We start from the raw sequence: 19729 nt of genomic DNA, 5'->3' as shown, positions 1-19729 counted from the left end.
AGTCCACATCTTATAGCAGTCCAGCATCAATCAGTGGTGTACTCTTTACATTTCAATGGAAACCTCAGTAATCTACATTTTCATCTTGAATTAAAATACTATACAAACCTGAAGACCTTTAATAATATCGGCGACAAAATGGCCAACATCATAGGCAAGGGTAGAGGTCAAGGTTACTGTGTCCAGGATAGCACCACTAAGAAAACTTCGCACTGACACCATATATATTACATCCACACCTTCAGACAAACAAAAAAACAAAACAAAACAAAACATATTAGACTTCACTGCCAATGATAATGATAATGACAACAATACTAAACAAAATTATTATGATGAAGATACTTTTAATAAACATGACAAGAAGAAGGATAAGAGTCATAAGATAATAATATATAATAATAAAATAAATATAATAAAAATAAAAATAATAAATATATAATATAATAATAATATAATAATAATAATAATAATAATAAATAATAATAATAATAATAATAATAATAATAAATATATAAATAATAATAATAAAATAATAATAATAATAATAAATAATAATAATAATAATAATAATAATAATAAATAATAAATAATAATAATAATAATAATAATAATAATAATAATAATAATAATAATAATAATAATAATAATAATAATAATAATAATAATAATAATAATATAAATAATAATAATAATAATAATAATAATAATAATAATAATAATAATAATAATAATAATAATAATAATAATAATATAAAATAATAATATATAATACTAATACTATACTAATATAAAAATAATAAATAAAAAAAAATAAATAAAAATAACTAATAAATAAATAAAAATATAAATAATATATATATAATAATATAAAATATAAAATAAATAATAATTTATTAATAACTAACTACTACTACTACTACTACTACTACTACTACTACTACTACTACTACTACTACTACTACTACTACTACTACTACTACTACTAATACTACTACTACTAACTACTACTACTAACTACATACTACTACTACTACTATACTACTACTACTATACTACTACTATACTACTACTAACTACTACTACTACACTACTACTACTAACTACTACTACTAACATATACCATACTACAAACTATACTAATATAATAAATAATAATAATAATAATAATAATAATAATAATAATAATAATAATAATAATAATAATAATAATAATAATAATAATAATAATAATAATAATAATATATAATAATAATAATAATAATAATAATAATAATAATAATAATAATAATAATAATATAATAATAATAATAATAATAATAATAATGATAATAATAATAGTAATACAGTCTACTCCGGATAATCGCAACTAGGTTAATCGCAACTTTCGATTAATCGCAACATTTCCCAGGAAACGGATTTAATTCTATATAAAAGTCACCTTTTCAATTGCAACAAACTTCGGTTAATTTCAACAAATGTTCACCCTCAAAAGTGACAAATTTAAGAAATCAATGAAACAAAATCTCATTATCAAATTTATCATGGGTTTTTTTTATGACAGATTGAAGAATTGAGAGTGGTCGGGGTTTAATGTTACAGTAGTGTGTCACCACCATATTAGAGACAAAAGAGGGCGGGGCAGTATTGTGGGTTTGTGAGGTCATTTGCGACCGTTTACTAGGAGGCAAAGGAGGCTGGGCAGGTTCTCAACAACAGTAGACAATGAGAGTTGAAATGAGAGACAGAGATATCGTTTGTTTTGGAATTGACAACTGTGCATTGTGATCAATTGGTTTGGTTTGAGTTTATTGTCTTTCATCACGGCTACTCTCTTTGACTGTTACAAATGTTGAGAACAAAAGAGTGAAATTTAATCCAATCTGAATAAGATGTCAGCTTGCATCCAAGCTACTTTTGCTTGTCAATATCTATACACGGCTGCCATATGGTTTTTGTTTCAATCAAATTGCTCAGTCTGTGGTGGACGTAGAACATTTTTTACAATAACTGGTAAGAGTTTACTATATTTGTGTAAAATGTTGCAACAATGGACAGGAAACTAAACTTCGGTTAATTGCAACTTCGGGTAATCGCAACATTTTCGCTGATCCCAATGTGTTGCGATTATCAGGAGAATAATTTTTTTCGATATGGCATGAACACGGCCCAAAATCGATATTCAGTTAAGACAAATAGATTCAGAGGTTGACACAATTTTTTACAAATTTTGATAGAGGGACAGCTGAGAAAACCAGAAAAATACGAGCCATTAATAAAAAAATTTGACTATAATTCATTCCGACATAATATTAAATTCAGACGGAGGGTCATTCATTCCAGCACCGTTTCCTCGAACTCATCGGGATATAAAAAAATGTTGGAGGAAACCATGCCTTGCCATATAGAAAAATGACTTGATGGGGAGAGAGAGAGAGAGAGAGAGAGAGAGAGAGAGAGAGAGAGAGAGGGGGGGGAGAGTTATGGTATATGCTTAGTACCCTAGATACCTAGTTAGAGTAATCACCACGTTATATGGAATAAGAACAAATGGCAACGTGATAAAAATAAGAGGTTCGTCGTGCGAAACAGCGATAGTATATAGATAGTTCGAAGATGACGTCCTCGTGTCTTTGTTATTGTTTTTTGCCATCCGCGTTTATGAGTAATGCTCACTGAACTGTATTAACCCGACTATAAACGTTCATGCATACACACAGTTTTGTGTGTTGGTCCGTTATACTTCCGGATGGCAATGTTATGAGCCTCTTAGCCAAGCGCATACTATCTATATGAGTGTCTGTGTATCAACAAGAAAGTCACATTGTATACATACATCTGCAGTGTAGACAGATACACACATACGTAACTTACAATGTCACAGTAAATCACCAGTGGCCGAACCTCCTGGGCTCATACATTATTACTTTTTTTTATACGTTAGCTGGGTGAAATTAGTTCGAGGAAAAAAATAGTTTGATGAAGTGATGGAATGACAACAAAGAATAATAAGGAAAACATTCAAGAACTTCGAATGAGTTCAAGGAAACCGTGCTCCAGGAAACCGTGCTGGAGTGTGTCATAGAATTATGATGATGTTGAATTATTTTCTACGTCCATTATTTTGACTTGTCGTTACAAAAGAAAGAATGTTTTGAAGGACCCACGGTCAACAGCATATGGAACGTCTCGATAAGTGGACATACTGTGTTGTCCTTGCATCATGCGTATTACCCACCCATATTATCTTACCATCATTTCTAACTGTGAGGGATGAGAAGAATTCTCCTTCCACTGTCTTGATTTCTTCCTGGCATTTGATTCCAGCGATATTAGGTTTATCCATTGCAAGCTTTTGGCCCACTAAAAATAGAAAACAATGAGGAGGGTGTTGTTGGTGATGCTGATGGTGATGATGATGATGATGATGATGATGATGATGATGATGATGATGATGATGATGATGATGAGGATGAGGACGAGGAGGATAATGATGATGATGATGATGATGATGATGATGATGATGATGATGATGATGATGATGATGATGATGATGATTATGATGATGATGATGATAATGATGACATCATCATAATGATGCATTGGTGGTGGTAGCGGTGGCTCAAATTCTATTCCAGTAATGCAAAGGCATTGTTTATATCAATAAACAATCAGTAAAAATTCAATATCACCTTTTTATTTCAAAATAAAGTAGTGTGGGTGTTTCTTTTTTACGAAACCCAACGTAACCGTCCGAAGTTCTGGGAAGTGGGCAGCAGTGGGGGAGTGAACCACGGAATCAGTCAGGGAAGTGAACACCAAAGGGGAGTGAACCTGGGACTATGGGAGGAGGTTATCAGGGGAAAATAAATCTGGGACTATGGGAGATGCAGAGCTGCGTAATTAAAATGTCAAAAATTCGTAGTTTCAAGGGGAAAAACAGAAGTCACTATGAATAGCTTTAGAAATAAATAATTTGCTCTCAGCACGGTCCAGAAATGCTCCAAAGTCCTGAATATACAATGTGTTTTTAAGAAATTATTGACATATTTTTATTGACATATTTCAGGTTTGAACAACTGGAGAGCTGTGCAAAAGTTCATCAAACGGTTTTTTGCTACATGTGCAGAATTTATTAGTTTTGATTGACATAAGGTTTAACACTGTGGGCCCTCTGGTAGCTGAGTTATGACGTCATCAGTAGAAAAGGATAATTTCGACATAAGTAATTTATTTTGGCTTTGTCCGACATGATTCTCGAACTTTGACAGACAACTCACTGAAAACGTTGTCTTCTCAGATGAAGCAACCTTTACGTGTCCGGGCATGTACACAAATACAATGTTCTACATTGGAGGAAACAAAAACCAGATGACGTTATCGAGTGTCGTTGCAACTCACAAAAAGTCAATGAGTGGTGTGAACTAACCAGGGAAAGAGTGGTCGGTCCTTTTTCTTTGGGGGAGGGGGAATGACAAGACAGTGACAACAACAAACTATCTGACCATGATAGAACCATACGGCGTCCCCCAATTTGATTATGTTCAACCTAACATCTTTTCCCAATAACAGGATTTAGCTCCCCTTCAGTGGAGTTTAAATGTGAGGGAATTTTTAAATGAACAGTTCCCAAACCGATGGACTGGCAAAGATGGTCCGATTTCCTCCAAGATTACTGATCTAACCACACTTGACTTTTTTTATGAGGATATGAATAAGTGAAGAGCAGAGTGTTTAGAACTCCCGTGAGAGATATGCGCCACATGAAGACAAAAATAAGAGAAGCCATTCGCTCTGTCACGTTCCTCATGCTGCAAAAGACGTGGGACGAACTGGAGAGACGTTGTCATTCAAAATGATGGTGGTCACGTGGAGGACGATTGCGCAAACACACGATCACAAGTAAGATATCTGAAAAAAACAAAAACTTTTATAAATTTGGATCACTATGTTGAAAACCAAATTGATTTCGTTGCAGCTGTTCTTGACTTATTCAACCTTGAAATGAATCAAACAAACACGCTGTAAATTGTGATCTATTTCAAAATTACCATTTTCTACCGATGACGTCATATCTAGCTATCAAAGGGCACAAAGTGTTAAAACTTAAATCAATCAAAACTTAAATAAATTCTGCATCTTTGGCAAAATACAAACAAACCAATCTTACATAACTTGGGAGTTATTCAAACCTGAAGTGTCACAAAAAAAATAATTAAAAAACACTGTAGGTTCTAAGAAGCTAAACTTTCCTTCAAAATCTTGTGCTTTATTGAGTTGAAGAGAGGTATGAAGTTCTGTAGCTGAAGACAAATAATCGTATTTCTACGAATTTTTCGTAATGCTAGGCAGGTCTGGAGATGGGTGCCAGTGAGAGTTGAAGCCGGACTATGGGAGATGGGCACAAGAGAAAATGAGCCTGAGACTATAGACGTGGGCAATAATGGGGAATAAACCTGGGGTTACGAGAGGTACGAGATATACCAGTGGAGAGTGAATCCAGAGGGGTAATTCTTTATTCTGAAACTTATCAAAACCAAACGAAATTATGGGAAGTGGGCAGCAGTGGGGAGTGAACCAGAGACAGAGACTCAGGGAATTATCAAAACCTCCCAATACAGGTAATTAACATTATAAAGACTCAAACCGTCCCTTAAATTTTCTGTCCAACATGTTAAAAACAGGTTTTTTTTATTATGCAAAACAAGAGAAAAGTAATAAATCGCTGTCTAAATTTTCCATTGCTTTATTTACATTTAGCAAATTCAAAATTAAAGAACTACAACGCAAATTCAAAATTTAATTTTTTGTTGTAGCACAGATAAGCTAGATGTCGCAGAGACGTTGTGCTAAGACTCCTGCGTCTTTCTGACAATATCAGATTGTAAACAGAAAAGCTGCGCTCAGTATCAGCGCTGTTAATCGTGGTGTATAGTGTATATGTACCACTTGGCACAAGCAGCCAAAGCGGGCACTTCATCAGAAATGGACTGCCAAAAATGTGGCACGTCAACAGAAGAGGTGATGGAGTTCTTCATCGCGAGGGGCCCAAGCTGCCGGGTGTACCTCTTGATCTCCTCCTCGGGTACAGTTTTCAGCTTTGTGAGGCTCTCAAGTTGATCCCAAGGTGGAGACAGGAGCAGCTTAGCGGGGTTGAAAAATGGGACCTCTCTTAAAAAGCCAATCCCTGGCTGTCAAAGTTAAAGGGAAGTCACTGTCACGTATTTGGGAACATCGCCGGACTTTTTCGGTTTCATTTTTCTTTATACAATGAATGGTCATAAATTCACGCTAAAAACCATATTTTGCATAATTATGCGGTAAAAGGTGAATTATGCGGCCGCATTGCGGTAAGTGGCAAATTATGCGGCCGCATCGGTCGCGTTTTCCTGGGGGGGGGGCAGTTAGGTACCCAATCAGTGAAGAAAGTAGAAATGGTCAACCAGTTTGTTTACAATGTGAGGCAAACTAGATGTGCTTGTAGCAGTAGTCCTAGGCTTGTAGTAATCATATTTCGATTTGAAGGTGTCTACATAACGCACTTCCGGCGTTCGCATTTTACTTTTTCATACTTTTACTCTTCACCAGGTAAATGTGGTCAATTTTGGCTTAGACGAAACAGTGAAATTTATGACTCAGGGGCTCAGTTAAAATTGACCACCATTGGGAATTCTAAAAAGCGTCGCTTAGCATTGGCAATATATCCATCGTTAAAAATAAACGGCCCATGAGCTATGCGTAGAGCTGTGGAACATTCCTAATTACTTTACGGTCATTCGACTACGATTCATGAATTCTTTCTATCTCCATTTCTGTCTTTCCTTTTTTTAAATATTTGAATTTGACGAATTGGCTGATTTCAGTTAATTGACTGAGAATTAACAGGTCTAAATATAACAGCTCCAAAAGATAACAAAATACTAAAAACCTCCGCCGTCAATCTGTTTTTTAAAAAAAAATTAATGTTTTTATGATTTCATTGGGTTTTTTTGTTGTTGTTGACTGAAGAAGAGTTTTGAGTCCGAAACGTTCCGTGTTTGGTATTTTTGTCTTTTTTTGAAGCTGTTATTATTATTTTGTTTGTTTGTTTTACTATTCCTTTCAGTGTACGGTAGTATTGACAACTTCCAGAAGCTGTCCTATAAAATACCTTATCTTATACTTATACAGATAATTTAAAAAGAGTAAACTCACTTTAAAAATCCGGTAACTTGGAGTCTAGATGATTGACTATTTTCATTAAATATCCTTCATCACACACTTTCTCCACGTCTGTATTGCTGTGCTCACGTTCTACCACAGCATGGTAATTTCGGTCAACGTATCCGTTGAGCGGTTTCAATGATACGACTGTGAAACTATAATTATTCTTGAGCATCGAAATGACATGGTCGTCAATGTCGTGAGGACAGGGTGTCTCCATCACTGACCTGGATCATCAAAATGAACAAAAAAAATCTTTAACTTCAAGATTGCATTTCTTTTGTTTAAAACAACAAATATATAGTAGTCATGATCATCATCACCACCGTCATCATCTTGATGATTATTTGTATGTTTTTATATTTTCATGTTTGCTTCTCTGCTGTGAAATGATATTTGTTTCTACTTGATTGATGAGGTATATATGCAAAAGTTAATGAGGATGGTGAACATTAACTTTCCATGTGTTCGCGGTCATTGATCACATTGCAAAATGTGCCCAAAGTGACCCATATAGTGAAAAGTGTTCATAGCTTTTCAAATATCTAACATCACGATTGGTCATTTTGTTCAGCTTGACACTCCAAAGTATGTTAACACAACTTCCGTGAACAAAGTAGCGTGTTTACATGACATATCCAATAGTTGGACAGCAAGAAATCACGTGATTGATGACTCGGCTGGACTAAAACCTGAATATAAATCGATCCCATTGCGCATTGTGTGAGCCTAGGTGAGTGTGGAGTGTGTACGTGTGTATGTACACTGATGCATTGCGTTTAGTTAAATTACCCAAGGCACATGTGTACTCGATACCGAATACACATGTGCCTTGATGCTTAAATCGAAATCGGAAGTAAAACTTATTATTTATTCATAACATACAACTTATCGAATTTATGCATTTACCAGGTGACTAACATAATTTTCAATACTATTTTTTTAAAATCCAAAAATGTACCATTTTGGCTAATTTAAATTTTTACCGCATTGGAACCCGGAACATAAGATTGTGAAATCAAGGAAATCAAAGTTGTGATGGTCGAAAACGAATAAGAAAAAAAATTGATGATTGTTTTTCTCTTAACTTTTGTATATTCTGATAGCAATCAAAGATTATATTTTGTCTTTCCTTCACGTCTTATTAAATTAGAATTATTTGGAAAAAAAATAGCCTTCCGCTAATGTGAAGGTATCTAGCTAGACGTCTATAAAAAATGCATCGCATTCTGCGGTTGCTAGTCGAGTCGTCTGTTTTCGGGTCGACGAGGCCATAAACGGTGTCTACTTGAACTTTGTCGCCTTTTACCCACCTCATAATAATAATAATAATAATAATAATAATAATAATGGTAATAATAATAATAATGATAATAATAATAATAATAATAATAATAATAATAATAATATAATAATAATAATAATAATAATAATAATAATAATAATAATAATATAATAATAATAATAATAATAATAATAATAATAATAATAATAATAATAATATAATAATAATAATAATAATAATAATAATAATAATAATAATAATAATAATAATAATAATAATAATAATAATAATAATATAAATGAATGATGATGATGATGATGATGATGAGTGATGATGACGTTATGATGATAATAATAATAATAATAATAATAATAATAATAATAATAATAATAATAATAATAATAATAATAATAATAATAACATCACTACTACTTCTACAACTGCTGCTGCTGCTGCTGCTGCTACTACTACTACTACTAGTCCTACTATTACTACTTCTGCTCATGCTACTACTACTACTACTACTACTACTACTACTACTACTACTACTACTACTACTACTACTACTACTACTACTACTACTACTACTACTACAACTGATAATAATAAAAATAATAACAACACTACTACTACAACTGCTGCTGCTGCTACTACTACTACTACTACTACTACTACTACCACTACTACTACTACTACTACTACTACTACTACTACTACTACTACTACTACTACCTACTACACGTACTACTACTATAATAATAATAATAATAATAATAATAATAATAATAATAATAATAATAATAATAATAATAATAATAATAATAATAATAATAATAATAATAATAGTAATAATAATAATAACAACAACACTACTACTACTACTACTACTACAACTGCTGCTGCTGCTGTTACTACTAGTACTACTGTTACTACTACTGCTGATGCACTACTACTACTACTACTACTACTACTACTACTACTACTACTACTACTACTACTAATAATAATAATAATAATAATAATAATAATAATAATAATAATAATGATGATGATGATGATGATGATGATGATGATGATGATGATGATGATGATGATGATGATGATGATAATAAAATAATAATTAATAATTATTATTATATTATTATTATTATATATTTTTATTATTATTATTATTATTATTATTATTATTATTATTATTATTATTATTATTATTTATTATTATTATTATTATTATTATTATTATTATTATTATTATTATTATTATTATTATTATTATTATTATTATTATTATTATCATAATTAATGACAATAATATAATATAATAACAATAATAAACCTTACCATCAGCATCATCATTAGCAGCATACCGAGCACCTCGCTTCAGCATCAATTATTATATCTCACATTAATTCAATACACTTATGCTATTATTGTGGTTTGCGTAATAGTATGGTTCGATTAATTTTCAGGTTGAAAATGCCCGTATCATCATCATCAACATCACCGTCCTGAACATCGCATCATCCTCATCACCAACAGTACCGTGATCCAGTCACCTAACCCATTAAATTATGGCGTTGACGATGTACTAAATCTTGTACTAACTACTAACAATTATATAATGGCAAAGCGCAGTATTGAGGTGGATTGGTCAAAATGTTTCATTTGTCAAGAGATACAAAAATAAAAATTAGAATGTCCGTCCAAGAAGGCCGAGTAGTATGATTTTCCCTCCGTTGACGTTATCACAAGAAATAGGACAAATTGCATGTTTTGCAACAATATGATTAAGCTTCCCTCCATTCGATAATTACAAAAGAGATTAACGAAAATATCCGCGTGGCTGTAGAAATTATAAACGATATCCAGATTCTCTCCATGTTCTCAAATGATGATTTGATTGCGCAGGAAACTCATTATCATAAGATTTGTCATGTCCGTTTTATGACTACGAAAAGAACTGCTGAATATTACCAAAACAAACAGAGCGGTCAATCTACAGTCATCAATTCTAGTTTTTTTTTTTTTGATGAAATTGTTTCTTCTTCTACTTCTTCATCATCATGTTCCTCTTCAAGCTGAAACTTCCTCGTGGAAGACTCAGCAGCAGCATTCCCAATTGTTTTACTGGGAGTTATCCAAATTGTTCCACAGTCTTATAGTTGAGGGCAGAAACGAGTGAGGATGGTAATTCACTCTGGATTGTGGCAACCTAAATTTGCCAAGTCCCCCCCCCCTCGTGGATCTTTACCTTGCAGTGGTGAGGGGGCTTGAGGCACACGGGAGCGCAAAGGTGTAAATCCCGGTCGACCGTCACGAGACCATCCCGGGTATCGAGCCAACGAGCCACATGAGCTGCTCGCCCCGGTGTGTGACTAAATTTGATCCAAACCCGGTGCCCGAATAGCAGCCCTATCCCGGGCGCCACACTATTATCCTTATGTCGAGTCCCAATCAGTCCCGTCAATGGCGAAGCGGTCTGCCGCCTAACCAAATAATACCGCGTTCGTGTCGCCAGGGTCGTCGGCACGTCCGAAAAAAAGCAAACGTCCCATGCATCAATCGATTCGCGGCCTGCCGATCGGAAAATGCGACGGCGGGGATGGCGAACTGACGCACATATTGTCCCTGAACGTCGAGAGCCAGAGTATGGCAAAAAATGAGCTTTTATCAAAGCTATTGGCCGTTCACTGCGTAGATATCCTCCTGTTACAGAAGACCCACCTTTATTCAGGCGCGCAATCTTCCCGATTCCAGATCCCAGGCTATACGGTGGTCCAACGCGAGGACACTTCGAGGCTCAAAGGAGGGGTTAGCGTTTACGCTAAAGAGCCATCAAAGGTAAGGGTCATTGAGAGCGTAACGGACAGCAATGGGGTGAACCGAATTTCCGTGGAAGTAGGTGGACTGTGTTTGCATAATATTTACAAACCACCTAGAGCGACTTGAACTACACCACCGGTTCCGGTGGTCAGCCATCCTTCCATCTGTCTGGGAGACTTTAATAGCCACCATCACGAATGGGGCTACCGAGACTGCAACGAGGCAGGAAGACAACTCCGCTCATGGATGGACTGTAATGATCTACACCTAGTGTACGATCCTACAGCCAAGGGTACCTTCCGGGGTACCCGCCATAAGAAGGAGTATACTCCAGACCTCACCCTCGTAACGAAAGGCGCGAACGGTGAACCGCCGCAGGTGAAGCGGACAGTCCTCGGGGACTTTCCGCATAGCCAGCACAGGCCGGTTCTTGTCACAGCTGGGGTGACAATACCGAGGGTGCAGTCTCTCCCACTTTGCAGATGGAATTTCAGGAAGGCTGACTGGGAGGAATTCAGTTCCTATATCAAGCAGGTCTGCCCTGCCATTCCTCCCAAGTCCAAGAATATAACCAGATTCAGTAGGCTACTGGTTAAGAGCGCTCAACGCTCTTTTCCACGGGGCAAACGGAAATTCTACACCCCATGCTGGACAGCAGAGTCGGAAGAGCTGTACCGAGAGTACCAGCAGACCCAGTCCCAGGACGCAGCCGATAGACTACTTCAGTCTCTGGCAGAGGGAAGGAAGCAACGGTGGCAGGAGACCGTGGAAAGTCTCGACTTTACACACTCCAGCCGCCACGCTTGGCGTCTGATAAAGAAATTGGACCCAGATCGGAATTTCACGAAGGCTGCACCGGAATACGAGGCAGACACAATTGCCAAGAACATTAAGAACCGTAGTAAGCGGGTCCCTAATCAGGCTTTTGAGCGCGGTGTCCGCAAGGCGTACCGTACGATTTTGGACTCGCTACCTGCGGAGGAGTCGGACTGGACGGCCCCGTTCATTGACGCTGCCCTGCCACCTGAGCAGGCAGGCTTCAGGGTAGGGAGGTGCACCACGGAGCAGGTCATTGCCCTTACAGAGCATATTGAGCACGGGTTCGAGAGAAAACAGCAAACAGGTGCTGTGTTTATAGACCTATCAGCGGCGTACGATACGGTCTGGTGCGATGGGTTAATGCTCAAACTTGCAAAAATCATAAGGTGCAAAAAGACCTTGAAGTTGTTCTCTTCGATCTTAGGGGAAAGGCAATTCCACGTCGCGCTGGGAGACGTCACGAGCAAAGTAAGGAAATTGAAGAATGGGGTCCCTCAGGGGTCGGTACTTGCGCCAATGTTGTTTAACGTTTACATTAGCGATATGCCGAACACTTCCTCCCTGAGGCTGGGATACGCAGACGACTGGGCACTCGTTACTCAGAGTAAAGTGTGGACCCGTCTCGAGAGCGTACTCAGCGAGGACGTCACCAGACTCAAATCCTACTTTGACAAGTGGTACCTGAAGATGAACACTTCAAAAACCGTGGCCACTGCATTTCACTTATGCAGTGGTTGGCACACCCGTAAACTGAATGTCCTAGTCGGGGACCAGCCACTCCCATATGAGCCGCGTCCAAAATATTTAGGGGTGACGTTGGATCGCAGCCTTACCTATCGGGTTCATCTCGAAGGGGTTGCCCGGAAGATAGAGAAACGCAACAGTCTTCTGAGGAAGCTGGCGGGATCGACTTGGGGCGCTAGCCAAGCGCTCCTGAGAACATCCGCCCTGGCACTATGCTATTCTACCGCGGAGTATTGCGCTCCAGTGTGGGGTAGAAGCAGAAACGTTGAGAAGGTGGATGTAAAACTTCGCAAGTCGATGCACATAGTGTCGGGAACGCTAGCAACAACCCCTAGAGAATGGGGCCCGATAATGGCAGCGATCCAGCTCCCCGATGTCCGGAGGGAGACCATTACGGGAAACTGGCTGAGTAAGATCAAAGAGAGAGGGAATGGGATACCCCTCTCATGCGCATAATGAACGGTGCCCCCGTTTCGAGCCGAAATAAGTCCCAGCAACCCTTGTACGCAGAATCCCTGACTACGGACAGAGCTGCACATACGAGATGGAAGTCGGTTTGGACGAATTCAATCCCTCGTGGGGGCGGGGACCTACACTCCTCTAAGCTTGGTGAGAAGTTGCCAGGCTTTGATACCAGTAAGAGGAGACACTGGGTAGCTGCGAATCGGCTTCGGTCGAGGAGCTGCCTAACGGCCGGTGCGTTACATCAGTGGGGTCTAACTTCCTGTCCAATATGTCCACGCTGTGGGCAAGAACCCGAAACGGCAGAGCATCTAGTCGAAAGGTGTGTTATGACGATGCTACCAGGCGGGTTCGCGACGGTGCACGAATGCGGACCGGACTTTGCTGATTGGGTCGATCGTCATAACATAATAGTGTGAACCATAAGAAGCTGCAGCTGCTGCCAAGTTTCCTTTAAGCTTGGTGAGAAGTTGCCATGCCTTGATACCAGTAAGAGGAGACACTGGGTAGCTGCTGCGAATCGGCTTCGGTCGAGGAGCTGCCTAACGGCAAGTGTGCTTCATTGGTGGGGTCTTTCTACCTGTCCAGCATGTACCCGCTGTGGACAAGAACTTGATACGGCAGAGCATATAGTCGAACGGTGTGTTGTGACGATGCTACCGGGCAGGTTCGCCACGCTGCACGAGTGCGGACCGGGCTTTGCTGATTGGGTCGATCGTCATAACATAGTAGTGTGAAAACCATAAGAGGCTGCAGCCAAGTTTCTTGTTGTTTGTAGGCCCTGTAATTACACCTGACCTGGTTTTTCTGACCTTTGTAAAATAAATTTAGTTTATTCTTCTCTCTCTCCTTTCCTTCAATGGTTCCAAAGGGAGTGTCATATATTATAGCTATGATTTGTTTGGGGATTTTGTAGAACAAATTTTATAGCTTTTGTTGTTGTTGGATTGATTCTATTTTCCCAATTTTGGAGGTGTGATCGGGATCCCATACCGTACTTCTACTTCTATACTCGAGTGTTGGTCTAACATAAGCTTTATAGCATTTCTCTATGCAGCCGAAGAGGTTTCTTCTCAAGAATCCCAGTGTAGAGTTTGTCTTTCTGCAATTGTTTGGAAAGTGGTCTTTCCAGGTCAGATGATTGTTTATCGTTTCTCCGAGTTACATATTTTTCTTTGGTGACTTCTTCTAGTGTGTTGTTGTGTATTGTATATTGTGATGGTATTATCTTCTTTTTGTTGGTAATTTTCTGGAATTAAGGTCCCGATGAAGAATCTCTGAGTCTTCCTTCTGCCTTATTGCTCTGTACAAAAAGCTGTCATCTGCAAATAGTATCAGTTGAGTTCCTGGCGTCAATCTTTCAGACAAATCATTGATGTAGATAAGTAACAGGTGGGGACACAGTACGGTACCTAAGGGCACACTTATAGTACTGGAGCTGATTCTGGCATTGCTCTGTCAGTTGTTTACGATTAGTGTGAAAATCCATTATCCAGTCGTGTGTGTTACTTATGATTCCATATCTCCGCAGTTTAATAGCCAGAGTATGGTGATAGACTTTATCAAATGCTTTACTAAAGTCTAATAAGATAGCATCTGTTTGAAGTTGCTGATTCATGTTTTCTGCTAGGTTGCTGCAAGTTGTATTTCGTTGTGTTTCACAAAAGCGCTCCTTTCTGGCGCCATGCCATATATAAAACATTCAAGTATAGAACAGAGCAAAGAAAGAGTTCATAAATTGTCTGAATTAATCAAGATGTATAGCAAAGAATGCTATGAAAGAGGTTGCACCCAGCCATATCTTTACCCAACCAGGTTCATAGACATACTCCAGCCGGTACTACCAGACCTCGACAGCTATACTTCGGGAAAGGAAACATTTTTAGCCTTCAATAAGACAACAGATGGTTTGCTTGAACACACCCACGTGGAAAAATCTGACAACGAGGTATTGGCTTTATCTTGCGCGGAATAATTCGAAGAGATCACGATAAACGAGAAAAGGCTGCTGCTGAATTCTCTCAAGTCTCCCAAGAAAAATATGTTCCACAGTCATTTGTCGAATAAAAATGATTTTTATTAGACCCTCATCATCTAAAATGTTAATATACGTCACCAAGAAAGTCTTTCATTTTCGAAATTGATAGTTACCAATATCATCACCATCACTACCAATTTCACCACCACCACCTCTTCATTATCATCATCATCACCACCACCACCATCACTACCATTATCACCACAATCACCTCATCATCATCATCATTATCACCAACATCAGCACCACCATCATCTCTACCACGATGACGACCAACACAACGCCAATAAAACTAACACCAGCACCATCTCCTCCTCCCCAACCCCCCCCCCCCCCCCCCCCCCGTCCTCATAATAAAGCTCCACTAATAAAGCCCATACGGCTCCTATACCACATATTTTTACCAATGATAATTGTTTAAGCCAAAATAAGCGGGCTAAAAATAATGTTTTTAAAGCGCCGAATTGTCAACAAATATTTCATGGATTATACCCCTTTGTTTTAATATAGCTCATATAGGTGTATTTGCATCTCCCTATTTTAAAACTGTTAGAGGAATTTCTCAATGTGGTTCTATATCAACATTGATTAATAGTGGTCTCAATTTACTTTGTGCCAAAATTGTTGCTTTCATCACTAATTTGCACTAGTTAACCCCAATTCCTCTAGCTAAATCATCTTTTCAAATCTACAGATAAAGCATCTCATCTCGATCTTCTAAAACCAAATCAGAGTCTTCTTTCAGGAAGAAATCCACACCTTTCAAGAGACTTTTAAGCCTTATAAAGTTGTGGTGGTGGGTTTATAATCATTTTAACCCAGAGATGCTGTGCGCTTGGCTAAGAAACTCAAAACATTGCCATCCGGAAATAAAACGGACATACTCGCAAAATTATGTGTAACCTTGACGGTTTATAGTCTGGTTATACAGTTAAGTGAGAATTACGGATAAAGAATGGATGGCAAAAAAAAAACACTAATAAAGATTCGAGTGACGTCAACTTTGATCTATAATATTATATAGAAATGTGTTAATGATTCTATCATGAAGAATCTATCATCCAATGGTCAACAAAAATTCAGAGTGTTTTCTTATCACCATTTAAAGAGAGTAAATGATACTACAAAATTGAATATAACACTTATATATGTATTAGAAATTTAATTCTCTATGTTATCATTTAATTGACATTGTATATTAATTATATCATTGATAAATCGTATCTATGCATACAACTTAAGCAGAACATTTAAAGATGTTTAGAACCTATTAGCTCTTAAACAAAATGATAGGATACTATACATAATACATATATGGCAGTTAAAGAGGGTCCAGTAAATTTTGTTACGCAGTAGAAGCCTACTCAATGTATGACTTTATAATTTCATTCCATCTATTCCACATTACATTTTCTTCGGTCTTCCAGAAGCTATGAAGGTTTCTCCATCCTGCATGGCTTGTCACTAAAAAATATTTATTCGAAGGGTCAAGAGAATAGTAATAAGCACCATAGACTAAGCTCATTACCATTCTAGAAGCAACCAGTGTCTTTAAACATTTTCTTTCAGCGCTATTCAGTTGAAGTACTTTTTCATATCCTGCCAGCATGTGGCCTCCAACATCTAGGACTGGCACGTCGGACTTCATAACCATCATCATATAAGCAATTGCAATGCCTAGGTCATATATACAATATGACATACAGCAGTCTTGAAAATCTAGAAGTCCACATATTTCGATACCAGAGGATGTTTTCTCAACTAGGATATTCTGCTCATTTAAATCACCGTGTATCTGACCTGTAACACAATGAAACAAAAAGGATATGATTGTTATAACTGCAATAGGGAGTTTATTAATATTTACATAGGTTGATCGACTTTTTTTTTATCAGTCTTTATTTATAGGATTTTTTACCCTAAGATCAGAAGTCATTATGAATTTTTATTGATTTTATTTGTATAGTCAAGAATAATCGTACAGGTTTAAATCTTTTTGGCAAATTTTCAGCTGATTGGAAATAGCAGAATTTTTTTTCATGATTGGGTAGTAGTAGTAGTAGTAGTAGTAGTAGTAGTAGTAGTAGTAGTAGTAGTAGTAGTAGTAGTAGTAGTAGTAGTAGTGGTAGTGGTGGTAGTAGTAGTAGTAGTAGTAGTAGTAGTAGTAGTAGTAGTAGTAGTAGTAGCAGTAGCAGTAGCAGCAGTAGTAGTAGTAGTAGTAGTAGTAGTAGTAGTAGTAGTAGTAGTAGTAGTAATGGTAATGGTAGTGGTAGTGGTAGTGGTAGTGGTAGTAGTATTAGTAGTAGTAGTAGTAGTAGTAGTAGTAGTAGTAGTAGTAGTAGTAGTAGTAGTAGTAGTAGTAGTAGTAGTAGTAGTAGTAGTAGTAGTAGTAGTAGTAGTGGTGGTAGTAGTAGTAGTACAGTCCTCTCCGGATAATCGCAACACCTTGGGATCAGCGAAAATGTTGCGATTAACCGAAGTTGCAATAAACCGAAGTTGAGTTTCCTGTAAAACTATTGCAACATTTTACACAAATATGGTAAACCCAAACCAGTTGTTATAAACATTGTTCTTAGTCCACCACAGACTGAGCAATTTGATTGGAATAAAAAAAATTATGGCAGCCCTGTATAGATTTTGACAAGCAAAAGCAGCTTTGAGGCAAGTTGACATCTTAAGATTGGATTCACTTTCACTATGATGATGTTGACAACCATGGTGATGAAATGCAATGTATGCTCCCTATTTGTAAGTGAGTTTGGAAACCCTACAGATATCATCTGGAGAAAGTCTTTAGCTGAATAGTTTCTTGACACTTATAACCAAAGTTAATATGGCAAGTAAAAATAAGTAATGAGATACAACCTCTGCGGAATTCCCTTTTTCTTGCAAGAACATCTGTATCGAAAGCCTTGAGTACCTCCTCGGCAACTTTTCTGTGCGCTATGTCATCAACGGCATGGAGAACATCATTCACCTTAGGCATATTTTCCATATTCCACAACGGTAAAAAATCCTCATACAACTTGAATTCCAAACCCTGTATAGGCGTGATTAAAATTTGTTTTTTTTTTTCAAATTGTAGATTGGGTAAAATGTATGTAATTATAATAATAGGTTTAAGTAACAAAATGAATACAGATTAATTATTATGGCATAGCATGGAATTTACTGATTTGTCGAATAATGCATTTCCCGACAAGTACCTTGAATACAGCTAGAGTATTTTATTTGTTAAGGTTGGGCCCAGTGGGTCTTTAGAATTCTAATTGGCACGATAGATTACTTTTTGAATTATAGTTACAGAGTTTTGAAACCTGTATAGCTTTTCAGAATGCTCTTTCTTACATATGTGCTATCTCAATTCTACTGAACCAGTCCAGAAAGAAATAAGCATGGGGTAAAAGTAACCCTGAGTATACTAGGGACATAGTCGGTGTTAAGGTTGAGTGAGTTAATTTACTCCGTCAGGGTATTTGTCTCAGTTCTAAAAGCATCGGCTGTGTTGTGCTATTGGCCAAAGACACTTTCTTTTAGTTTTAATTTCACAGAAAGACATCGCTTTGGTGAAAAGTTTACTAAATTAGACAAATGAGTAAAGAGTTAGGCATTTTCATTGGAACTGTAAGTCTCTTGTTTCTGGAGGCAGGGATGGCCCCGTGTATAGTGTGGTGACATAGGATCATAATTGTGGGCCTATAATGGCAAAATATCCTTTAAAGCCAAATATCTGTGATCATTCTTTCTTAGCATTGCATATTCTGAGGTAGAGGCTCTTTTTTTTCTGACCTGCACTTCGATTGGCACTCTGTTTCCTGGCAGGACGATGTTTTGATGACAAGTGAAACATCAATCCGTAAAAATATATATCAATCAGTGGTAATAATCAAAAATCAATATAACAGCTTCAAAAAAGAACAAAATACCAAACACGGAATGTTTTGGGCTCAAATACCTTCTTCAGCCAACAGCAAAATACAAATAAGACATAAATACATTACTAAATAGACGGCAGAGATATTTTTTCGGTTCTCTCTGTTGAAAAATCTTGGAAAGTAAACATAAGAAAGGCGTTCGATATATAACTAAGGAGTTCTAAATTGAGCAGAATTAAAGCAACGCATAAAATTTGATAAGCCAAAGGTCAGAAGTTAATGTTTCATAGGACTATTGACTGATTTGGAAGTGTATTTAAGGTCAGTATCAACGTTATTATTATATCACATGATTGAAAATGTAGCACTTATTATGGGCTTATTAATTTGTAAAATTGGTAATGTAGGATAAAGAATTGGTAATGTAAAGAAGGGATTTTTTTCATAATACGTCATTAAAGTCAGATCAAAACCATACAG

At 37.0% G+C, this 19729-nt stretch overlaps 1 protein-coding gene across 6 annotated transcripts in view; it reads right to left on the bottom strand.

Moving 5' to 3' along the window:
* LOC144978674 (hydroxylysine kinase-like) overlaps positions 1-19729 on the bottom strand; it is a 69220-nt gene that overhangs the window by 33595 nt on the left and 15896 nt on the right. For 5 of the 6 annotated variants that reach the window (XM_078925049.1, XM_078925050.1, XM_078925044.1 and 2 more), the window contains exons 5-6: positions 18240-18414; positions 16547-17174 (exon numbers count right to left, since the gene is read on the bottom strand). The exons of the other annotated variant lie outside the window; for it this stretch is intronic. In XM_078925049.1, coding sequence (XP_078781175.1) covers positions 16735-17174; positions 18240-18414 — 615 coding nt within the window. In that variant the 3' untranslated portion in view covers positions 16547-16734. Of the gene's footprint in view, positions 1-16546; positions 17175-18239; positions 18415-19729 lie in introns of those variants that run through there. 6 annotated transcript variants of the gene reach the window in all.

Source organism: Berghia stephanieae, chromosome 8 (assembly GCF_034508935.2).
Source record: "Berghia stephanieae isolate SIO BIC M18660-M18661 chromosome 8, UCSD_Bste_1.3, whole genome shotgun sequence".
NCBI lineage: Eukaryota > Metazoa > Mollusca > Gastropoda > Nudibranchia > Aeolidiidae > Berghia > Berghia stephanieae.
The sequence above is the reverse complement of the archived record's forward strand: the minus strand, read 5'-3'. Positions and strand labels throughout refer to the sequence as shown.